Source organism: Seriola dumerili, unplaced genomic scaffold, assembly GCF_002260705.1.
Source record: "Seriola dumerili isolate Sdu_G_001 unplaced genomic scaffold, Sdu_1.0 BDQW01000003.1, whole genome shotgun sequence".
Lineage (NCBI taxonomy): Eukaryota > Metazoa > Chordata > Actinopteri > Carangiformes > Carangidae > Seriola > Seriola dumerili.
Genome location: NW_019174258.1, coordinates 15,958,248 through 15,982,616, shown reverse-complemented (window position 1 = coordinate 15,982,616; position 24,369 = coordinate 15,958,248). Strand labels below are relative to the sequence as shown.

General features: G+C 41.3%; 1 protein-coding gene across 1 annotated transcript in view; it reads right to left on the bottom strand.

Moving 5' to 3' along the window:
- adamts17 (ADAM metallopeptidase with thrombospondin type 1 motif 17) overlaps window positions 1-24,369 on the bottom strand; it is a 136,388-nt gene that overhangs the window by 73,271 nt on the left and 38,748 nt on the right. Inside the window, exons 4-7 of the mRNA XM_022742136.1 lie at window positions 23,042-23,217; window positions 20,808-20,891; window positions 20,135-20,292; window positions 12,122-12,165 (exon numbers count right to left, since the gene is read on the bottom strand). Coding sequence (XP_022597857.1) covers window positions 12,122-12,165; window positions 20,135-20,292; window positions 20,808-20,891; window positions 23,042-23,217 — 462 coding nt within the window. The remainder of the gene's footprint in view (window positions 1-12,121; window positions 12,166-20,134; window positions 20,293-20,807; window positions 20,892-23,041; window positions 23,218-24,369) is intronic.

Here is a 24,369-nt window from a genome sequence, read left to right as displayed (position 1 = left end):
ACACACACATACAAAAGGGCCCAAAAGCCAGATGACTGTCGACCACATCTAAGGTAAAGTGTTTCTACCTGCACTGAACAGCTACACATGTGCATGCAGGATGAAAAGTCTGCTGTCATAGCCTCCTCCTGGCTGCATCCAACTGCCTCCCCAGAACAGGCACAGCCTCCCTCGTGTGTAATCACTACATTGGACGCATCAGTTGTAATATATATTTGCAAGTGACCAAATAGGTCACCAGATCCTCCAGAATCTGAAAGAAAGCCAATTTCTTCCTCATGATATTCAGAGTTAAACCAACACAAGAATGCACAGTTAGTGCTTACTGAACACCTCATACTTCATGTTGGTAACCAACAGCAGAGAATGTGGTCATTCAGAAGAGGTAGAAACTCTTTCACCTCGACCCTGGCTTCAAAATTTTTATGGTTCTGTTTAGGCAACTCATAACACTTGATTCAGGTTAGGAAAAGTTGGTGGTATTGGTTAATATTAGTTAACAGAATAAGTGCAACATGACACGAAACAGGGAAAGTTTAGCCCTCCTATATTTTACCAAAACTACAATCTTAACCAAAGTGTTTTAGTAGCTTAAAGAAGTTATTTGTAAGTTTTGCTATTGTTACAACGTTAGCATTAGCAGCTTTTTACTTACCAGTCTTCCAAAGAGCATCATCGTCATGTATACAAGAGGTAATAAAACATCCTCTGAGCGGACCTACTTCCTTAGAGCAGACTGGACGTGACAGTGACTTGGTATCAGAAAGTAACCAGACAATTTGGGCGCATCTGAGCTAGCTGGTTAGCGTGCTAACTTCAGTCGATGAAAAGAAGTGATAGAAATAGAAGCAAAGCAAGAGGGTTGGTGTCCACTGCTGGAGATCTGTCTTCATGAGTAAAGGAACAACGTTTGATGCTGAACGTTTCTGGGGAAGATGGGGTGAAAACCAGTAAAACCATACAGAGGGTACGATACCTGGCATCAACCCTCACTACCCATGTATACACAGACCGGCGTGTCCTCTAGACTGGTAAATAAACAGCTGTTAATGCTAACGTTGGCTATGTAGCAATAGTAAAACTTATACATGGCTCCTTTTAACAGTTAAACTTTCTAATGCATCAATACATAACTACACGTTAAACTGCCTGAAACTTTAACTATTGCAGTGTAGTGTCACAAGAGAAATCTGGGGGTTAGTGACGTGATTAATAAGAACTGGATATGAGGAAAAACAGTTCTCCTACACAAATTTATATATTTGTATTAGTGTTAAATATTTTCTACTCTTCTGTGATCTTTGCTGATTTTGTAAAATAATTTAAATGAAACCAAGAAAAAAGTTTAGAGGACAAATAAATTTTTCACAAACAAAATATTCAACACGGGGTCCCAACAAGACAGATATTTTATAATGGATCACACGCCAAAAGGGTTTTAACAATGTGTTCTATTTTACAAGGTTATCGTGTGTTTTTATGTAAAATTTTAATCTCCAAAGTAACTTATACTTACAAAGTAATTATAGCTGTCAGATAAAAAAAATACAATATTTCCCTCTGAAATGTAGAGTACAAATATAAAGTGGCAAATAATGGATATAAAGTACAAAATGCCTCTAAATTGTATGCAATTACTGTATTTGAATAGTAATTAAATACATTCCACCGCTGGTGCGCATAATCTGTGTAGCAATTTTGTTTCCTCTCAAACGCATTAGGCAGAACCGTTTACATTTGCTGTTGTTCAACTGGGTTCAAACGGTTAAAAACTACCAACTCACCATCCACATATTGTTTTGATGTCATTCATGTCTCCAAGCAGTCAGGAAAGCACATAAAACTTTCATTGGAATGAATGACCCGCCATGTTTGGTCCATGGACGGAGGTCCTCATTAGCCGATCAGATTCCTCTTAAATGACACTGGATGCTGGTACTGAGCGAGTCTTTACCAAACCGGCCCTATAAAGCCCATGTGAATAAAACAGAGCTGAGTGGTGAAGTTCCACAGTGAGGTCAGAGATGTGGCTGAGATTTTCTGCAGCATCAAAGATCCGTTGAAGCCAGCACTTCTGAGGCTAAAGCCCCTAGACAAAGAGTTGCGATCCACAGCGCTGTGGTTATCAGTGCTGGGTTTTGACTTGGTGTTAGGGGCTAGCTGGCTGATCAAACACTGATGTGTTGGCTCACATAGCTGGCAGCACATCCAGCCAGACAGCCTCAAAAGAGCCACAAAGCCTGATCAGGCCTCTGGACTCACAGCACTGTGCTGCCCACAAGCAGCTTCGGCCAGCCATTTATTTTGCGCTAATTAGCCGTTACAACATGAAGGGCTTTCCAATGAGCCACTGAATCCTGGGCAGTCGAAGCTCCCAGTGCTGACAACACAGGCCTGAGTCAGCCTGGAAGAGACGCTTTGTTCAGCCTCTCACGCACACACATGCACACACATATATGCACACATGCTTGCACATAAACGCATGCAAATACTGGTTCACCATAGATTGACCCCACTGACCTTGATGTCACACTAACCTCCCCCACCTATATACACACTACACACAAATGCAAAATGCTACACAGACATACTGTACACAGATATACACACGTGCAGTCACACACATGTATTTAAACACAAGTTAGTCGGCTCCTCCACTCATACATGCACTCAGTGATGCACACATAAACATACACACCAAAATCACATGTGCACGTGCAGAAATAACAATGAGCATTTTACTTTTCGATATAAGGTAGTTGAAAGAAGGATTGCATTAACTTGTACACGTCTACCTAATGAAGTGATGTAAGTGTTTGCACACGTATTTACACAAAATCCTGACCACACTTCTAAAACTTGTACACAAACTATATATGCACACATACTGTCTATGAACACCAGTCCAAATTCGCTCACAGCATCCTCTGGGATGAGGTCAAAGGTCATTGAGGCCATCCACATCCAATGCCAGAGATCATCTTTTAACAGAGACTACTTGTAATGACATGACAGAAGTTCCACACTCAGGTCAGGTGACAGCACCTACAACACTGCCACTGAGGAAGACTACAAGCTGTGGTTAATATGTATGGCTGTGCGCTATGGCCAGAAATACCATCATAATAGTATTTCCTATGGACTGATATTGGTAATTATCAATATATGCATTTAATAACGTCACCGTTACTTTTCCCCTGCACTCTGCACAAAGCTGTGGTAGTGCTGCTCTTGAGAAATGTTACCATTCTGCGACTTTGAACCCGAATCATCCACTTTCATCAGCTCTTGAAACATTGTTTTTTCCACCATTCTAACTGGCATCATGTCTTTCACTATAAAATATGCTGTGTCCAGCTTCTTTTTGAGCTCCTCATATTGGATAATGACCGTAAAGGCAGACAAAAGCAACCAACGCTTGGGATTGAACGTTAACACAGGAGACTTGACTGTGAGCTAGGCTGCCAGTTTGTGCAATCTGGAGCCCAGGCTTTGCCTTTCTGTATACTGGGATGGTAAAGTTTGTTGTGTTTCCCGCCTTCGTCAGCACAGGCCGCCTGTATATCTTGCAATGGATATTGCTCTGCTGTTTATCCAGCTTTAAACCATTTCTAAATCACAGATGTTGTGTGATCTCTCTTTGTGCCCTTCATACAAAGACACTGTGTGAGTGTGTTGTTGTAACCTACTCTCTTTGTCTCTCTGGTTCTCTCTCTCCCTCTCACATACACACACAGGGTGAGAATCAGCTGATTTGTACAGCATCACCTCCCACCAGTCGGCAGCTACTCCATGAAGTCAACCGTGACTCTCCAGTCATCCGGCCTTCGTTCAACATCAACATCCCACCAACCCCCTAATCTCCCAGTTACATCCCTGCTCCAGTAAAGCAAACACAGGAAATAAGATACTACTAGGAATATTACTTACATCCCAGCCCCACCCACCACCACACTTCACCCAGGCTTTTCAGGGTCAGACTTCCATCAGTTTGCTGACACATGAGAACAGGGTTTGTCTTTGTTTAAATATCTTCTTTTAGTCCGTCTGTTTCTCCCCTATAGAAACTCCATGGATCCCTGAGGATACATGAGACCAACCTGTTTTGCTGACCGACACGCACCACTATTGGAAATCTATTCATCACTGGACACTCTAGCTGATCAGACTGATTTGAAACTGCATCACATCATTGCAGTTTTTAGACATTCTAATCATAACCGTCATTATCAAACAATGAATTTGCACACAATAACTATATCAACAAATGTCGTGGCAAATTAAAAAATGTGCTGCAGTTTTAAATGTAATCACACAGTGGTTTAATTCATCTGTGTACAGTATAATTACACAATGCAGGTTTTTTAAGCAAGAGCAGATGTTTGTTAAACACTGAGTTTTAAGAGGAAACATCCAGAGAGAGTTAAAAAACAGCTGTGCTGGTGAAGGTATCTGTGGACATCTACTGGTATTTGGACAGTGCATCTATGGGCAAATACAAACTCCGAGCATCAAAAGATGCTGCAGTGTTGCTCAAGAGGAAATGATATCTCATTTTTCTAAAAACATTTTTCCATGATTTCTCTCCTCACGTTGTCTCTTCGGTGGGAGGGACTAAAATGCATGTGAGGGAACTGGGATGAACCTTAGAACAAGATCTTTGTCTATATCAAAAGAAATTCAGTTGAGTTTTCTACAAATGTATTTTAAAAGGAAATCCACTCTGGCAGCACTTTCGAAGTGTTTCTGGAGTGTTTCTGATCTCCCTCATGTACGTCCCACAGAAAAAACATGTTTACAATTTAAGTTTTTGGTTTTTTTTTAAGTTTAATTATATTTGTCCCTCAAGGGGCGATTTCTTGTGCAGCAAGAGAATGCATCTACATACACACATGTGTGAAGGACGAAACATACCGTCACACTGCTAGACTCGACCTCCTGTCCCATAATTTGTTCTTCAAAGTGTTGGAGGGCTTCTTCTGAACTAAATCACATTTCTTTCATTTTTTTTGTACATTTAACAAATGTATAAAGCCACGCTGACTCTGACTCTGACTCTGACATGCATCTTTCTCCCTCTTCAGAGTTTGGTGAAACGTCATTCCCACAGGGAAATACATTAAATACTATACTACATTAAACTTCTGATGTTACCCAGTAGGCCGTTTGCCCTCCTGCCGCTGAGAGGTCAGCTGCTTCTGAAGACAACAATATCCTGAACTGCTTCTGTAGCTGAATTTGAAATATGGCATTAATCAGAATTATCAGGTGGAAACGCTTTAATTAATCGACCGGTGATATCATTTCAGAGTCAACTCAATAAAACTAACAGCTGTTTCTCTGGCTGATCAGTCCAGAGTGTCTGTAATGCACAAACCTTCAGAGGAAATTAGAGCAAACAACAAAGATTGGAAATGTTAAATGAGTGAAAGTAAGTTACAGAAAACAATGTGTATTACTGTACAGGCAGCACAGTGTGTCCAAGGCAAACTTCCCTCTGCGACAATAAAGTCTTTTCTTAACCAAGACCCTTTGAGCCTCATAGTTATTTGATCAACTGTTAATATAAAGATATTGATTAGTGCTGCTTCAATAATATGTTCAAATAATAAAAATATATCCAAATGAGAGAACACAAAAAAGCCACTGTATCTTACTGAGCCAGCAAGATGCTGAAAAGCTTGTTTATGCTCTTGTTTCTACTCATGTCGACTGCTGTAATGTTCTGTATACTGGCTGACCCAAAACAGCTACTGCTTAACTACAGACCATCCAGAATGCTGCTACCAGGGTTTTAACAAAAACTAAAATGAGAGAACGGTTTACTCCTGTTGGCTCCCTGTATCTTACAGAATTGGTTTTAAAGTTTTTAAAGCACTAAATGGTTTCATCCCCTCTTATATCACAGACTCCATATCTTTCTACGATCCTCCACGAATCCTCCACAGCTGCATCTTTAACTATTCCCAGGGTCGCCACAAAAACCCTTTGGGGATGCTGCATTTAGCCACGATGCCCCAAAATCATGGAAACCTCTGCCGTTACATATCAGACTTGCTGACTTAGTGGACAGTTTTTAACATTAACTACAAACATATCTTTTTAACAAAGCTTATAACTAACAGTTGACTGTCTCAATTTATCTAAACATTATTTTATAATATTTTATTTTATATGATATGAATTATAATTATATTATTTTATAAGTGATATTTTAAAGTAACAATTGCCGTGTTAATACTATTTTATAATCATTTTCTGAGCATATGCACAAACCAGTTTTTATTCATAAAGCATTTTGAGCTGCATTGTTTGCATGGAAGGTGTTATATAAGTAAAGTTCATTCATTCAAAAAATGCCTAGTCATTCCCATCGCCCTATGTACAGTACAGTGGAAATGTTTGTACAGTTGTAACAGATCAACAACTGTGGGACCCTTGAATCTCATCAAATGCTGTTCCATGGCCTTTGTGTGTTTGGGCGCCCTCTGACATGAAGCCTGAGACGGCCTGGAGAGGAGAGGCAGGGAGGATAAACGCTGGTGGCAGAGGTTTAGAAGCAGGACCTTTAATGAGTGCTGTGATTATAGTGAGGCTCAAAGTGGGTCAAACACTTTGGGCCTGCTTGCACAAAGAGCAGGAGTGTTCTCATTGTGCAGGAAGATTAGGAGGTTGAGAGTATTATGGTAGGGCAGAGCTGTGCAGAGCCAGGCATGGCCAGGAGCTGCGACAATGCCTCCCAACACACAGCGCTGCCTCTGTCTGCATCTACTTCCATTACCTCATAGCTATGTGCATGCTGATAATATGTGATAATGTGTGGAAAGTAGTGCTATGTAGGGTAAGACTATGGAGCCAACCAGAGCCTGTACAGTGAGGTTCATCCACCTCTCATATGACGGCCTTTCCTTAATAATTACATGGCTATTTACTGTGTAACTGAACAATACAACACTGGTTGTCTATGGAAAAGCCTCTCAACTCTTACCTTGCCAGTCCTGCCAGTGGATCCATCATTACAAATGTATATTAAGAAGAAAAGTTTTGTTCAAACCTATTCGTTCAACCCCCAAGACACCAAACACTGTATGACTGGATGCATTTGGGGAAATGTGTTAAGCCTCCAAATGAAAAAGAACCTCTGAACAATTCCATTTTACCTTTTTAAAGCTATGTTTTTGTCCCATAGCCCCAAAACATATACACTCAGTGCCAGTTTATTAGGTAGACCCAGCTGAAACTAATACAACAGTCCTGCAATAAGCCCTACCTTTGTGAAGGTTATAATGTTCAGTTTTTGGGGAAACTGTTTTAGAGAGGTGTTCATCCAACTGTACGGTCATTTTTGTAGGATGTAGTTACATGATACATGAGGGTGACAAAGATCTCAAGTGGCTGTGGGAATGAGTCTTGTCCATCAGTCACAAACTTTATCGTTTTTTTTTTTTTTTTTACCATTATCATTCCTCACCTTAAAGGCGCTATTTGACCACCAAACATGGCTCTTGCAGGTGGTGGTGATTGTCGCTTGACACCAGCTTCAGCCATCGTTGTGTTTACAAGACAAGACGTTATAATACGTCCTCTGAGCAGCACTACATCTTCAGGGCAGACTGGAAAGCTACAGTGAGTCGCTATCAGAATGTGACAAGACGGGCCAGGGCTAGCTGGTTAGCATGCTAACTTCAGTGGAAGAAAAGACAAGATAGACAAGAATTAACATTGGTGTTTGTTTCCACGTCTGGAGACAGCTGTTGGTGAGTGAAGGAAAGAAGTTTGATGCTGAACTCTCAACCTTTCTTCTAGACTGGTAAGTAAACAGCCGTTAACGTTAATGTTAGCTATGTAGCAATAGCAAAACTTACAAACACCTCCTTTAACCAAGTAGTTATTACTGAAATTATAACGACAATGGTCTCCTCACAATAAAAAAATTGTAATTTTAACCCAAACCAAGATCTTTCCTTAAACAAATTACTGTATGTCAAATGAAATGAAAGCGGTATTCATGTGTGGTGGTATATTTCCTGGTGTTTTAATTATGCTAACCATTCTGAAGATGTGAGTTGCCAAAACCGTTTGTAGAAGTGTACGAGATCTGAACCAGGTGATTTATTGTCAGGCGTGAGACGAGAGCTTTCTGGAGTCCTTGTTGGGTTATGTGTTGGTCATGTGTGAGTGGATAGTGTAGGAAGTTCAATATAGTCAGGAGATTGGTGGATAACTGAGGTGTGGTATTCATTATCAGAATGATGGAATTCCCTTAAAAAATCATGGTAAGATACAGTTTATGTCTATTGGGCCATAAATTATATTTTCATGTGGATCTTTGATTACTATAATTGGTGCATTTTCTTTGTTTTGTTGCATATCTTATTGCATGTGTGTGTCTTGTTGCATCTATTGTTCATTCTTTTTCCTCTCTGTAGAATATGAGATGGTGAGCCCTCTGAGAACTGCTTTTGCTGTCTCCCAAAGTACAGGTGCTGTTTCTGGGGAGCCATTCAATTCAATGACGGATCAGATCATTGACTTATCACAGTGATAGGCCTTAATACCTCGCCTCTGTGGCTCCCGTGGTAGTCCACGTAGCATTTAGGCTTAGTCCTAACCGCAACGGCCTGGGTTCGAGTCCTTTGCCGCATGTCTTCCCTCCTCTCTCTCTCCCCAACCTGTCTTGCGGCTTTAATAAAGGCAAAAATCATCCCATAAAAAACAAATTTGAACTATTTTTCAAATGATTTGTTGGCTCACTTACAATACCTGCTGTGGCCCACAGGTGGACACTGCTGCTCTAGAGACATGAGCAGCCGCCGAAAGTTTCATCAAAACAACAACCATTCCCAGGAGACGTGCTTTTGATCCTCACGTATTTCAGTGCCTCATGTCACTCTGCTGGGACATGGCAAGATTGTCTCAGAATCCATCCATGGTGCAATGCCCAAAGTAGCACTTGTTTTTGCTGATTAGACTTCTCAGTTCAAAGTTGGGTCCAGTTTCTCACCAAACTCCTTATACTGAGGAATCAAAAATGATAAAGTTGTGCACTGTTCCACCCTGACATGGGCACCAACAGGAGGGAGGGGAGATTTTAATTGATGATTTAAGAGACATGGTCTGTTTGACGGCACCTGGTTGTTGCTTGACGCCCTCCCAGGTGATACTCTTCATACAGGTATATTTTTCTATGGTGCTCTATTCAGACCATCCTGGAAGAGAGATCCCTGCTCATTTTCTCATCCTAATGCTTCTTCCACCTGACCCTTATCCACTGTGAGATGGCTCTTTAATTGAACAGGGAGGCAGCTTTATCTGCCATTACACTAAACTATGATGAGAATGTGTGTGGCTATACCACATGTTGTCACATGAAAAAACACAATTTAAGTATATATAAATATCCCAAAATACCCAAACCTAGAGCCACACAACCTTCCATCAAGAAATCTTTATTTACAATAAATACCCCACATGCAAATTCTAAATTCCTTTGAACGTGATATGAAGCTTGATGACTCCTGGCAACAGAGCAGCAACTGAAACTATGAGGGCAGACAGGAAACCAGACAGCCAGTCACACTTGCAACATACTCAAACACTTCAACTAGTGCATACACATGCATGCACGCACACACATACACAGAGCTGCTCCTCATAAAAAGAGATTAAAAGTGTCAGGGGGCCCTCTCTTAATTTCAGCTTTAGACACTGTGAGTGTGGAAACATTCACACTTCCTATTTGAAAAGGGGAATTCCTCCTCGTATGAAAATCAGTAGATTTACTGGACTCTGATCAAAGGTGTATTTTATATGACAAGGCTTCCCTGTGACAAAACTTCTAAGGCTTTCCTGCTCTTTGAGGAACTCAGGTGGCAGTATATTACACTGTCTGACTCGGATAAAGTCTTTGCACTATTCCTCTGATTTTCTGAATTCTTTACTACTTTCATTCTGTCTCAACATCATCTACACTGCGAGGAAAGTTTGTGCCCTTTGTTAAACTAAATACTCTGAGCCAAAAAAAGAATAAACGCTCTGAGCTCATATGGTCAAATAGGGAAACAAGCACAAAAGAAAACTGCTTTGGCTTTTATGGCCTGAGGCCAATTCTTTGACTTCCAAGGGCATAAATCACAACTGTGAATGGAAGTGGTCCAACATTACATAATACTGAAACAGAGAGGTTCACAGACGCAGAAGAAATCCATGTAGGAAAAGGAACAGGACTGCACAGAGTCGACCATTCTCCAGCAACCCTGGCTCCTATAAAGAATGTTTACATGCTACTAATTTCTTTCGCCACGTACCTTTTAGAAGAAACATAATTGCTGCCTGGATCACATTCACTGGTACATTTGTTTCCAATCCAGGAAAAGTGATGTTACTAAACAGGTTGTGGATGGTTTGAAACTCAAAGTTTAGGACAACAGAGAGCAGAGTTCACATCCCGCATCCAACGCATTGTTGGGTATATGATACTGAAATACTTGATTTGTGTTGATGGTTTTGATTGAACTCTGAAAATGTCATCATGTCCCGTTATGTTCTTCAAGTCACAATCTTTCCTGAACCAACAACTGCTTTAAGTTGCCTCATCATGAAATATGTCGCCAATTAACTTTTGCATATTTGTTCAATGGGAGGCTACGTTCAGACTTATTGCAGTCCATTCATTTCAATAAGGCCACTGTGTTGACAGCACAGAGGTGCAGAGCCGAGCTCTGGCAAATAAATTCAGGGTTATCCAGCAAAAGTGTTGAACCTTGCAACACAACACAGCTTTTGCAACACCCTGCGATGTTACTGCATTGTTGTGATGCACAGGTGCACTTCAGGACCTCACTGCTGAATGTGGTTTACAGGTACAAGCTCACTTCTGACCTCAATGAAAATTGCTGTGGTCAGAGGTACGACGGAAAAAACATATTTCCCCTCAGCAATGATTCCAATGCACCACATTATCAGCTGATAGTAACTTATTAACATGCAGACTACATATTTGTGACAAGAGAACCTGGACCCAGTTAGACTGACTATAATGTGGAGCCTGTCCTACTTGAGTCTTGAGTCAGGTCTCAGTTACTGCAAGCTGAGTATGCAGTGAACACATACTAATATAGATAGATCATTTTCTCATTTTGTTTGTTTCTGTGACAAATGACAGATTAGAATTGTTGATCCTGCCCCAAGAGGTTGATTGACAATCAAGTGTCACCATGGAATAAATACAAGACGCCTCGGTGGGGAAAAAACAAAAAAACAAAACAAAAGGGAAATAAATAAAAAGGCCAGCCTTCACATGGATGCCAAGTGTTAGATAACGCTGCTAACACAGTGTGGAGGTTACAAAGCTGCTGTGTCTGACAGTCTTTGTGCGAACAACCAAGTGCAACACTATGGAGGACTTCCAGGAGAGACTGTCTGAAAATATGTGCTGGCTTAAGGTTAAACAGTTTGAATCTAGCTGCTGTGTGATAACTCTTGCATGGCAGCAGCGAAGGTGGATGTAGTGCAACATTAATATGCAGACACAAAACTAGGGTGGATGATTAAACCAAGTTTAAATAGCTATAACCTCAATCTAAAGACCATCTTGCAATGGGACCACACCAGCCATGATACCCATCAGCATGTTGACATTCTGACCCATGAGTTTATGACATGAGTATTCAGTTTTCATGGGTTGGACCCCACCCATTCTAGAGCTCAGCCTTCATCTTTATCTCAGCTACACACCTGCTATGTCTTGTGAATGTATCTTGCAGGCTGTGACATTATTGCACCGACAAAGATCTGTCCATAGACAGACAAGAGACATATCAACCTGCCAAACTACTCAAAACCACCTCTGTGGTACTTCCTGCTGTGGTAGGTGTCTCCAGGAAGACATTTTACCATGATGACACAAACACAGACTCACAAGTTCAATACAATACCAGCCACAAAACAAGCACTTCCATCAACTGCAGATCAGACCTGCATCTACAGTAGTGCCCAAAAGTCTGAAACCACTTTTCCATTAAAGTGAATGGGAAAGTGAGAAAGTGAGTGTGTGTGTGTGTGTGTGTGTGTGTGTGTGTGTGTGTGTGTGTTAGAGAGCGTGATACATAATTGTACTCACCCACAGTATCACAGGGTTCGTCTTTATGAACGCAGAAATCTGTCCTGAAAAGGAAAAAAGGTAGAGTTTATTTTACTGATCTATTGAAAATTAGACAACCATTCATGTAGAATCCACCCACACAGACAAGACTCTCGGGCAAGGGTTATGCTGAAAAACAACCAGGTAACCAACTATATTGAATGGAAAAATAGTGTTTATAGCTATTCTGAACGACCACACTGGAAGGTGTGGTGAAAAGCCAGCTGTCATAGAGAGGGGCGAGACGCAATAATCGTTTCGAAATATGGGTACAACAGCAAAAAAATGTCCAACAGTCTCTCCTGGAAAACATTCATGGTGTTTTAAACATATTTACAGTTGTAAACACTAACAGTGTCAGAGGTGGTTGTGTGAAGAATGGAAAAACGAGACCCAAAAGAGAGAAGTTCAAACCCTGCTTACTTTCTTAGCTCTCAACTCTACAGTCCCATTAGCTTTGGGCTCCCAGTTAAAATTTTGATTATGGGAGACTCCCACTTCTTGCCCCAGGCTGACTGAATCACACTTCAGAGCAAGGTTATCCTTGACTCTTCAGGTGAAGACCAAAACCAATGGTAAAGGAACATTCATACATTTATAAGGTAAAATTCCCCAGGAAAGTTTTCTTGACATGTACAGTCTTCCTATTGGGTAAAAGATGTTGGTCTTAGTTACGTCGTTACAGGAACTTTCATCGTTCTCCAGATATTTTGGGGGGTTAAAGTAACCATGGAGGACCCATAAGTGCAGGTTTCTTGAAGGTACTGTTGGGAAATAAGGTTAAATTAGTCCTGTGGCCTACAGTTTTAAAGGGGCTACAAATCGCTAAACATAATTCCCTGCTGAAAGCGGGTGGTGGTGACTGTTGCTTGACAAGAGCTTCGTAGTTGTGCTACATCTTCAAGGCAGATTGGAGGCTACAGTGAGTCGCTATCGGAAAGTGAAGAGACGGTGCCGGGGCTAGCTAGTTAGCAAGAAAAGATGATGATGATACAAGAGTCAACATTGGTGATTGCTTCCACCTATGGAGATAGCTGTTGGTGAGTAAAGGAATTAAGTTTGATGCTGAACTCATGTGTCTCCCAGACTTGTAGGTAAACAGCTGTTAATGCTAATGTTAGCTATGTAGCAATAGCAAAACTTACAAATAGCTTCTTTAATGTCATTTAATGTAATAAGGGATTAGAAATATAAGTATGAACACATCACTGGTTTCACAAGTTGCTGTAGAACTTAATTCAGCCCAGTCCAGACTTCTGTAGAGAGTTCACGACCTTCATTTGAAGTTCTGGTCCCTGATGGGAAATAGTAAAACTCACTAGCTAAGATGCTTTCAAGGAACACTTCACCCCCGAAATGGAGGTTGCTACTAATACTAATTCAAAAATGCAAACCAGAGGTGATACAATAATGTCAGTCCTTCCTTTCAGCACAGTAGCAGACAACTGAGATTTTCTAGAATGCTGACATTTGATTATCATATACATATATATATATATATATATATACTTACAACCAGTTTAATCCGTTGTGACATTTGATAGCCTTTAGCCTTAAATTTGAAGACTTTTATTTAAGTGACCCTACATATGAAAATATTGTTAGTTTAGATTTGTTTCTGCTTCACATTTTTCTGCACAAAGAATGTTCATATTTAAGCAATATTCAGATATAGTTAAAAGTGGACTTCAACATTGTCACAACAAAGAAGTGTTTTATATTGCCAGGGTTCTGCCCTTGGCATATATGGTGTAAATGGGGTACAAAAAGACATCACAGGGTTAATTGATACTGTTCTCATACCTGCACCTGGAAACACATGCATATAGTGACGTAAGTAGATGTAAGAAAGTATGTAAGTTAGCTCCAAGCTCTCATTTCACTGATTTGGTCATGGCACCAAGCCCTTGATCTCTTCAAAGACAGGGATAAGCCAGGGACACATTTATTTCCAAGAATAATATGTCAAAGGACAATGCCTCTGTTAAATGCCACCTTCCCTACACACCAGCCATTGCAGCAATTGTGAGGGCTATGTAGCATTCTGAATCCGGCCCTGTTCAATCTGCAGTTCCACAGTTAATCAACGTAATGTGACAATGCGTTGAACCTGGTTCAACTTTTGTGACAGACAATCCTGCGTTTTTTCATGTGTGGCCTTAAAGGTAACACACAGTACTTTGCAGCTTTAATCTGTTGTGATTAAGCGTAACCGGCCATGCTTATCAAAATACTCCAACTACACCACTCCCTTGCCAGATGATAGGCCAGGTGTGGAGGGAAAACTCTGGAGTCATAAACATTTAAAGCCACAGGTTTTTACGACCATGGGCAATGCTGAGTTTGCTAGCACCACAGCTACAACAGTGGAGGAGGAGAGGCTCCCACTGACATGTGGGAGTCCTCAGCTAGGTGTGAACAGCTGCAGGTCGGCCTCTGGGAACCAGACCTCAACAAGACCTGGTTGTCAACATGTGTGTGATTGATAAAATGTGATGCTGTGTAAATTTTGAGTATTGAGTTAATTGTTATAGGTTTTTGGAAGGACCGGAACCTGGCCATGACCTGGCAATGGTGGTTGTAAAGGGGCCAGTAAGGAGGTAAAGAGGTGGTCCACACACTCAATTCTGAAAATATATAAATATCTAATGATGCAAACGATGAACTAGCAAAACTGTCTTGTCGAAACTGCAGTTATTTCTTGTCTTTTTCACCTGGTCTCATAATTTTTGTCAATCCCATGACTTTGTGTCTAGAGCTAGTCTACATCCTCTCCAGGTCAACAGAGGGAGAACAATAACCACTGTTTCAACTGTGTTTCAAATCTGGGAGAAAAAGGCCCAAAATAATGCAGGTAGGGCTCCTGAGGAAAAAAAACCTTTGGACAAGCTGCTTTAGCAAGTTCCAGTCACAAAGATGCATACATGGAAAAGGCATCAACCCTTTTCTAACCACTATCCTACAGTCTTTCATTAAAGCAGAACACGATCAACACATTGCACATGAACAGCTGTTTATGCTGGAATCAGACTTCAAAACTATTTTTGCTTTTCCAGTTGATCACTGTCTCAGATTAGGTGATCATAGAGTCATTAATTCATGCCATGACTTGGTCAAGTGACAATTACTTGTTGGACCTTGACTAATCAACCGGACTTTCACCACTTCCGTAATAATCGTTGATGTTCAGTAACAGGACAGAATTACACAATGAACGAAGCCTGCAGGCCCCGTAATGGAGCTGTGAGCTGTGAGGAGCAGTGAGAGCCTGCCGTGAGGTTTCAGTCAGCATTAAGAGGACATGGTGACACGGAGCTGTTTGCCTTCTCAGGAGGATGCAAAGTTTTGAAGCAGGACATAAAGGGATCACTGTGGAGGACGCTTCCTCTCACAAACACTCCAGACAGCTGGTGTAGAAGGTTGGACTGAGTTCAAACAGGAGCTTCAGTGATAACGAGTCTGAGCTGATACATGATCCCACACACAGAAAAACACACATTATAATGAGTGGGAACAATTTCTTAAATAAATGAACAAGTAGAGACAGAATTAAAATGCATATCGCAAATTGATCAGCTATCACATATTGCCTGGTGCTGCTAGTTTATACAAATGTGCCAGTCAGTGTTAAAAAGGAAAAAGTATGCTGCTGTTCCTACAGCTAGTGTGAACCAAATACACGTGATAAAAGTTAAGAAAAAAATATGTCAGCAGTTAACAGCAGCTGATGACATTTTTAGGAGGTGCTGGCAAAGCTGCTAAAAAAATTCATTTATATTTATTATATTTATTTTCATGCACAGACAGCAACAATCCCCACTGGTTTCCCCACCATGATACACTGACAGTTTGAGACTCCTGGGGAGTGTTTTCCTACACTTGTGGTTGTGGAGATTTGCTGTTTAAGAACTTTAAGAATTTTGTAAAATAACACTGCTAGTTTGAGCTGTACGAACAGCATGATTCTACTTTATCTCTACATTCTGCCTTGGCCAGACCCATTGAAATAAAGATGGCACAAGCAGTTGTTGCCTGCAAAAATGGTGCGTTTGGATGGAGACATCAGGAGAGGGTTGGTGGAAACTCCTGAGAGAATTATTAGCAGATAGAGAGGTCTTCAGATGGCCATAAAGACAGTCAACAGGTTAAAGGAAAGGCCATCAGTGCAAGCTACTAACTGTGGATAACAGGTGCTGGCAAAATTCATCCATTACTCTTTATTCTGGCTCTTCATAACTGGAATAAAACCTAATTTTTCAGTGTGGTCACATGTCAGCTGGCTGAGGAACATTAATTTAATCAGAGAAGACAAGTTTAAAAAGTGAAACAGAAGTAAATGTTGATAAAGGTGTTTGTCTGATTACAGCAAATACAGCTACCATTTGAATTTCTGGGCTAACTCTGCACCACGTTTGTTATATACATTTCCTCCAGTAACCTCTGTGCTTATAGGGTCAGTGACTCATTGCTGAACCTGTATTCATTGTCATGACACCCACGGCTCAACAAAGCCTAACAGCTAAGTAGAACTGGATACTGTGTCAGCAGCATCTGCAGCTCTGTAACAGTGATCAGAGTTTCACTTTTTACTGCTGTGACGGCGCCAAATCATCACTGTTGCAAAGCTGCGTTTTCCCTCTCACTGGGTGAGAGGACTTTCATTTTTTAGGGACTCTGTTTTGTATCCTGCATAATGTTAGTCACAAGAATTATTCAGTTTTCTACAAGGGAGAGTCTTTTAATCGTTGTCACCAGTGAACAACAACGTGAGCATTGCTAAGACAATTTGTGGCCAGTTAGGACATATTCTGAGATCGACCCTGAACAACAGGAAAACATCTGAACCTGCTCTCTCTCTCATCATCTTTGAGTCAGCAAACAACAAAACTGCCATCACAGACAGACAGTCTAGTTACTCCACTGAGCCCCAGTTGGTTAAACATCAATCCCCTCCTGCTCTCTGATAGCACTGTGAGTGAAAAAGCTGCCATTTTCTCATTTACAGAATGTTTCTGTTTCTATTGTAAGACTGAACTGAACAGACTTAAATATAATGTAATAGCTGATTTTGCAGCGTATACACAGCACCTGTTAACCAGGTGAACATTGTTGCTGCAATGACACAATGATCACATCGAAATGATTATGGTGAAATCTGGCAAAATAATCACAAAGAATAGCCTAATACTTCATGATAACATTTGTGTTGTGTGTATATTATATTGATATTTAAGTTTTAACAAAGAAAGGTAGATGTAACTAAAGGGAGGCTTCAGTCTTCAGAGCATACAACCTGTGACTGTGTCAGAGCACAGCAGCATTTATTCACTTTGGAGAGTGTTTTTGAAAAGAAGAAGGATCCTGACTTCATGTGGACAAAAGGCCAAAACGGTGAAAAAAAGCAACAATACATGCGGTGTGCCAATTCAAACACTGGAGGCACTCAAAACCCCCTTCTGTGGCGGTTCCTGCTACAGTAGTTGAATGTAGCGGGAACACCCAAAGGTGATCTACTGGATTCAGATCTGGGGACCGGGAGGCCACATTTTCATGAACCAGGTTTAAGGGGCCCAGTTTTCATCTGTCCAGTATTGGTGAGTCTATATCCACTGCAGCCTCAGGTCTCTGGTCTTGGTGACAGGAAGTGGAACCTGACTTGGTCTTCTGCTGTTGTGGTCCATCCACCTCAAGGTTGGACGTGTTGTTCACTCTGATGTGTTACTGCTCACCACAGTTGCAAAGAGTGGTTATCTGAGTGACTGTAGCTGCTCTGTCAGCTTCAGCTAGTCTCAACCAGACCTCTCTCATCAACAAGCTGTTTTCCTCCACAGAGCTGCTCAAACCAGCATCTGACACCAACAATCATGTCACAATCAAAGTCACTAAGATTACATTTTTCCTCATTCTGATGTTTAATGTGTGAATATAAACTGAAGCTCCTCACCTGTTCCTGCAGGATTTTACACATTGAACTGCTGCCACATGATTGGCTGGTTGAATAATTAGACGAATAAACAGGTGTGTAGTCCATGTTTTCATTCCATGGAACACGTTTTTATACATTTCATGAACCATTGAGTTCATGGAGCTCCAGATAATCAACCTACGAAGCAGAAATCTTTGTCATAATAAGGTCTTTATACCATGCAGTTTAAGAACTGTAATGGATGAATGGATGGATGGATAGATGGATGAATGGATGAATGGATGGATGGATGGACTAATCAACTTGCATCTGCCTCCACATACAGAAGTGGCTGGAACACTCAGAGGAAGAGATGAACATTTTGGGAGATGTACTTATTCACTTTCTTTCCAAGAGTGAGATTAAGGGATCAACACCATGGCAATGTGTGTACACCAACCACACAGGGGTTGTACTGAGTAGTTCCCAGGGTTCTGAGAGTGCAAGTGTAGAAATGTGACGTGGTATCTCCAACAACATTTTGAAAAGTACGTTTTTTTGTTTAGTTTTTTTTTAAAATATCAACCTTTCATCAAACAAAGTCGAAGGTTTTTTGTTGTAAAAGCAAAGGTCTGATCTCTTGTAGCCTGGTATCTGTATGTTTTATGTGAGTGACATGAAATCAAACGGTCACCAATATCAAATATCTTGTTATTTCCTTCCAGGAGGATGTTAATAAGATGTAAGAGATGTGCTGAGGGCATATCATCTACATGGGCTTTCCACAAACTGTGGCATATTACAGCAATACAGCCACACACACACACACACACACATAGAGGACGCTGAGCAGCCATGCGCTGCAGGAAACCTGAGAGCAACGTGCTTAATTTGCCTGCATGCTGCCTCACTCTCAGCCTGACTGCTGCTGGCAGCATCCTGCTCCTTCCCTTCCAGCAGATGCTGATCCTGACTGCTCCTGTCCTCACAGAGGAAGCCTCATGACAGAGGTGGGGGCGGGGGAGCAGAGACGGGAAGGCAGATCAGGTTCATAACAAACCACCTCAAGAACAAAAGGCCACAGTGCCCATGCCCTTATCCCTCTCCTCACAGTAAAAGGAGACAAGATAGAATCAGAAGACATGAGTACTCATTTAAACAAAAGGATTCCTTTGATCCCTCTTTGACTCCCCGGGTAAAAAACTACACAAAAATCAAAAGAATGTGACATCACAGAGTTGCATTTCCTGTCCACATGCAGAGAAATGTGTCTCTTTCTCCTGCAGAAGAATCAGTCAATGAAAACTAAGGTGTGTCTTTGTCATATCGTTCATTACACTGCAGAAATCTGCAAGCGTCAACCATTTGTTACACTTTTCTTGCACAAATGAACACTAAATGCCAAGTTTTGTTTCCTTGGATGTAGATGCCTGTGCCTTTAAGTGATGGATCTGAATAATTCTTCCACCGAATCTCTGTTCATGCGTGGAAAAATAGAAAAAAACAAACAAATCAACCAAAATACAAGCTGATGGACATATTCTCCATGTGCTGTAAGGAGAATTGTTTCAATCTCAACGCCTCCAAGACCAAGAAGCTGGTCATTGACTTTCACCATGAACAGTTTATCATCCCTACACTGGTGGTCAATGGCCAGGCTATAGAGAGAGTGGAGGCATGCAAATACCTCGGCACCACAACTGACCACAAACTCACCTTCAAACCATCTTTTCCAAATGTCTTTCTGAGGAAACTCCACAAGCTCCAGTTCCACCAAACAGTTTTCTACAGGTGCTTCACTGAATCTATCATCACCTACAACATGGCAGCCTGCTTTAGTGCTCTGAGTAACATCCCACTTCATCCTCTCAACAAAATCATCAGAATGAGCAGCAAAAACACTGGACACGAGCAAGAACCATTAAGCAGCATCTGCAGCAGACAGACTAAGATGAAAGGACTACAGGACTGAAAAAGTGGCAGCCCTCCTCTTCATACTGAGGACAAAATAAACTGTCCAATTGCTGAGATCACATTTAATACATTTATGGTACATTATCATTCACTTATCTGAAGAAGTTACATACCTGGTGACCAGCACAGCTGTATCCACTGGTGGGATGTCATCCCTCCCACCAGGAACGTGGTTGGTGCCGAGGTAACGTGGGCCCCCAAACTCCTGATACTGCCAGTGACAGAAGCTCTCCAGAGACCTTTCTCCATGATGACCCACGCTCAGCTTCTCCTGAAGAGCAGATACAGAGCAGATGAACTTCATCCTGTCCTGCTGCTCTGTCACAATGTCTCCTTTAGCTTTTAATTCACATTGTTCACGAGTCACAGAATTACTGTTATATGATGCTAAAATCATTTGTGTATGTCCTATATCACTGGATCCTGTTGTCTGGTGTTTTCACGTGCTTCTGGACCAAAGTATTCAATTACATTTGGATGGATGCTTTGCATTGCATGTGATAAAACTCTACACGTGGATGAAATAAAAAATGGAGGAACTAATTTCGTTCAATCTTAAATGCTAATTACTTAGAATCTTTATTATGGACAGAAAATCTTCACGCTGGAATCCACAGGTAAAAGCATTTTAAAGGAAAAAAGAAAATCTCTTTCCTGAGGGTCATGACCTTCCTCTCACAAATGCGCACATGAGCACAGGGTGTGTCTAGGATCTGCTGGCAGTCAGGTTGTGAGGGTCAACAGAGAGTTAAAGAGGGGTCAAAGAGGGTGAAAAGTCGGGCTTACTGGGCGGCTGTGAAGCAACACCAGCTTGGTGACTCGAATGTTGATTCTGACTCCCAGACTCTGGTGGTGGAACATGTTGTAGACCTGCAAGAGATGGAACAACAACACTACTGCTCATTGTGGAACATATAAACCTCCATCTGGCTCTGAGCGTCTCTCATTTATAACACAGTGCATAGGATCCAGACTTAAATTGTACATGTGCACAAAAAACAAAAAGGGCGTATATGCAAAAATGCAGTCACTTATAAAACTGTGCACACGCAATTTCCCTTTACGGATCACAATCACCTTCAAAATGTGCACACTGTGCCCTCATAGTTCACTTAAACACACACAATGATACTCTTCCTGTGTTGAATGGAGGCGGTGTTACAAACAAAACAAAGTGTGAGGGCTGACGTCTGTTGATGAAACAAACAGGACAATATCCAAAATTAAACAAAGCGATCAAACATGGAAGTGGACGCCTTGAACGCTTTATGAAAACTAAAAACTCAGTGATAGTATTAGAAGAGTATTAGAAGATATTATTAAAAACTATTGACGTCCTGTTCTGCAATTAATTAATTCCATTTGACGTTATCTTTGATTTCTACAACTGATGATGATAATTTGATCGGTTAGCCTGGTTAATGTGGTGAAAAGGACAGAAGCCAGACTTTTCTGATTCCTGCTGTCATCCTCACATATCATTTCATTTGGCTTGTCAGTGTCAGTAGCTACAGTCTTTTAGATTTGAGTTGGCTTGAATCTTTTACAACTGAAAGGTGCCTTCGAGATAGATATGGCTCATTAGCGTATGCTCAAATAACACTGCTCATTTGAAAGTTTACGATAAAGTGGATCTGTAAGAAACGGGTTAGTTTAATGTGTGAGAGGCATCATTATATGTTGTATTAATTTCTACAATCTGGCTTCAATTCATCACCATCTGCATCACCAATTTCCCCTGACTCCAAAATGTCCATACATGAGTCAGAGTTTCAAGCCTGCGCTTCCTTTAGGCCCTGTTTTGTGCATATGCAACAGTTATAAATGAGGTGTGGAATTACCATCAGGACAGCACCAATGAAGCCTGGAAATGCCTACTCCCCCCCAACCCTCAATCCTTACCTAACCCTAATTCTAACTCTAACTCTAAAACCAAGACTTAACCTTCAAACAGCCCTTTGAAGACTGGTCTAAATGTCCTCCTTCAGTTTTACTCACTCCCAAGGTAATAAACTCAGACTGGTCCGCACATAAATAGCCATAACATATGGTTACAGCCACATTACAGTCATAGTGCTCTGACACTGGAAGCTACTGTAACTAAAAGAGTGGCAAATGATTAGCTCATTACAAATAATTAAAGCAAAGATGCCATAAGTCATTTTCAATATTTCACTCCCTGCTCTCCGTTCTCTACTGTTTTCCAACACTTTGTCGACTAATTGGTTGATCTATTGTAATAATAGCTTAATCCTTGATGCAAAAGATTATGAGTTGCAGCCCTGAAGAAATGTGTCCCTGCTGATATAAAAGCAGACAGGTTAGAGCTTTTTCACTGTCCTCTCCAGCTTTCTACTGTGCATGTCTCTCCTCTCCCCCTGTGCTGGCCTCCAGAGCCTGAGCCAAAGCTAGAAGGCTCCCCTGTGCTGTGCTGAGTACTAAGCAGGTTTATTCAGTTGGCTGGTCAAGGCTGTTGTTACAGAGGGCTGCATGGGTGACAAAATAGGGATGTGGTTCTGGCTCATCTCCATCACTAGTGCAAAACATCCAGCACCAACAGTGAGTGCATTTACATGCACAGCAGTATCCTGGTTTAGCTTCATATATGGGATGTAATGTTTCCATGGACCAAGAGAAACCTGGTGATTCTGCTGATGTGATTCTGACAGCATCCAGGTGTATGATCGTCTGGATCAGATCAGCTTTAGGGCTTCACATCTTTTCCAGGAACTCTATCATTACTTTACTGAGGGAATTACCTCAACACTAGTAGATTAAAGGAAATGTTCAGGTCTATCTTAAAACAAAGCAGTCTGAGTTAGACAAATCAAGGAGGTATCTTTCAAGTTAGTACAAAATTCCCTCTTTTTTTACAATCCTTTCATTACAACTAAGCAAGAGAACACAGTCTGTGGAAACACAAAGAGGAAATATGGTGCAACACTTGATTAAAAAGAACACACAAAAAAAAAAATAGGTCATTTGAGTAACGGGACTCCATTTGTGTTTGGGATTCTTACCATGTTCATGACAGTCAGCAGGAACCTCTGTGCGGCCTCAGCACCATGGTACTGCACCATGTCTGAGTCGGCCACCACCACCGTCTCCACAGTGTAAGCTTCATGCAGGCGAATGGCGTTTCTTTTGCCGCGACCCTCCTCCGCTATCTTTGACCTCTTCTCCTTCCTCTTCCCTGCTGCATACAGGCAGAACAGACAGAAGAAAAGAGCAGGGTTAGAGACACAACACCTGTGTGTGGAGCTGTGTCTCAGTAGCTTTTTAAAGACGAGTGTGCATTTCAAACCAATATTAGCGCTGCATAAAACAACGCCCTCAATTCATTTTGATTAGAAACAACTCTTTTGACAAAGTGGGGGTCCTGAAAAATTGAAGGATGGTCCAGCAAAACAGTTTGACCTCACCATCTGGCAACACGACTGTCAGCATGATTCGTAAAATCCTCTGTCGTCAGACTGATTCGCCCTCAAATGCACTGATCCAACCGTCCTTCCTGGATCAGGTCTTATTTTCTCATCAGTAGCAGTAGCAATATGCCCCCCCCCCCCACCATGCAGCCTTTTTTAATGCAGTGTGACTAGCATTTAAAAGAGCTACTTCTGTACTTTTACCTGCATCTTTTTTAAAACTTTGTTCAACCAATTCTTGGCTCAGCTCCTTCTGCACATTTTTCCAGATCTTATGTGACTGAAAGAAAAGTGAATAAGACTATGTGGTGCCACGTTAACATATTCAAGCTTCAGCATAGTAGAGATAACCTCTCTCCTGAGGCCAAAGATTAGCCGGCTGTGCCTGCTGCCCCTGCATCAGCTGGTGTGAACTCAGTCTCAGTGTCCTCGGTCACATCTCTACCTCTAGGATAGTACGGATGAGGCTGGCCTTGAATTAAATGCTGATCAACGGTCTGTCCGACTACTGAACTCGGTGGTAATGTCCAATTGGTCCAAATACAACTCCCATCATCAGTATCTTGTGAAAGAAAAGCAGACACTGAGTCATTCTCAAAATGTTTTTATAGAAAGTCTGCGTACGTTGCTAACGTACACCGAAACGTAACCCTGAAGTGGATCGATGGATGGTTATTGTAGTGGGGTCATTTGGCACAATAATTGTTTAATCTTGATAATCTTGTTTTCATAATCGTTGGAAGCCAGAGTCGTAATCAAAAATAAAATTTGATTAGCCGCCCAGCCCTAGGTGCAACCGTACAGAGTGAGAAATCAAATACAGAGAAAATAAAAGGGGGTTGACCCAAAGGTCATGGCCACTTCATGCAGCAGTTGGTCAAGAGTGAAAGTAGGAAGGATCTAAATGCGTGAAGAATAAAATG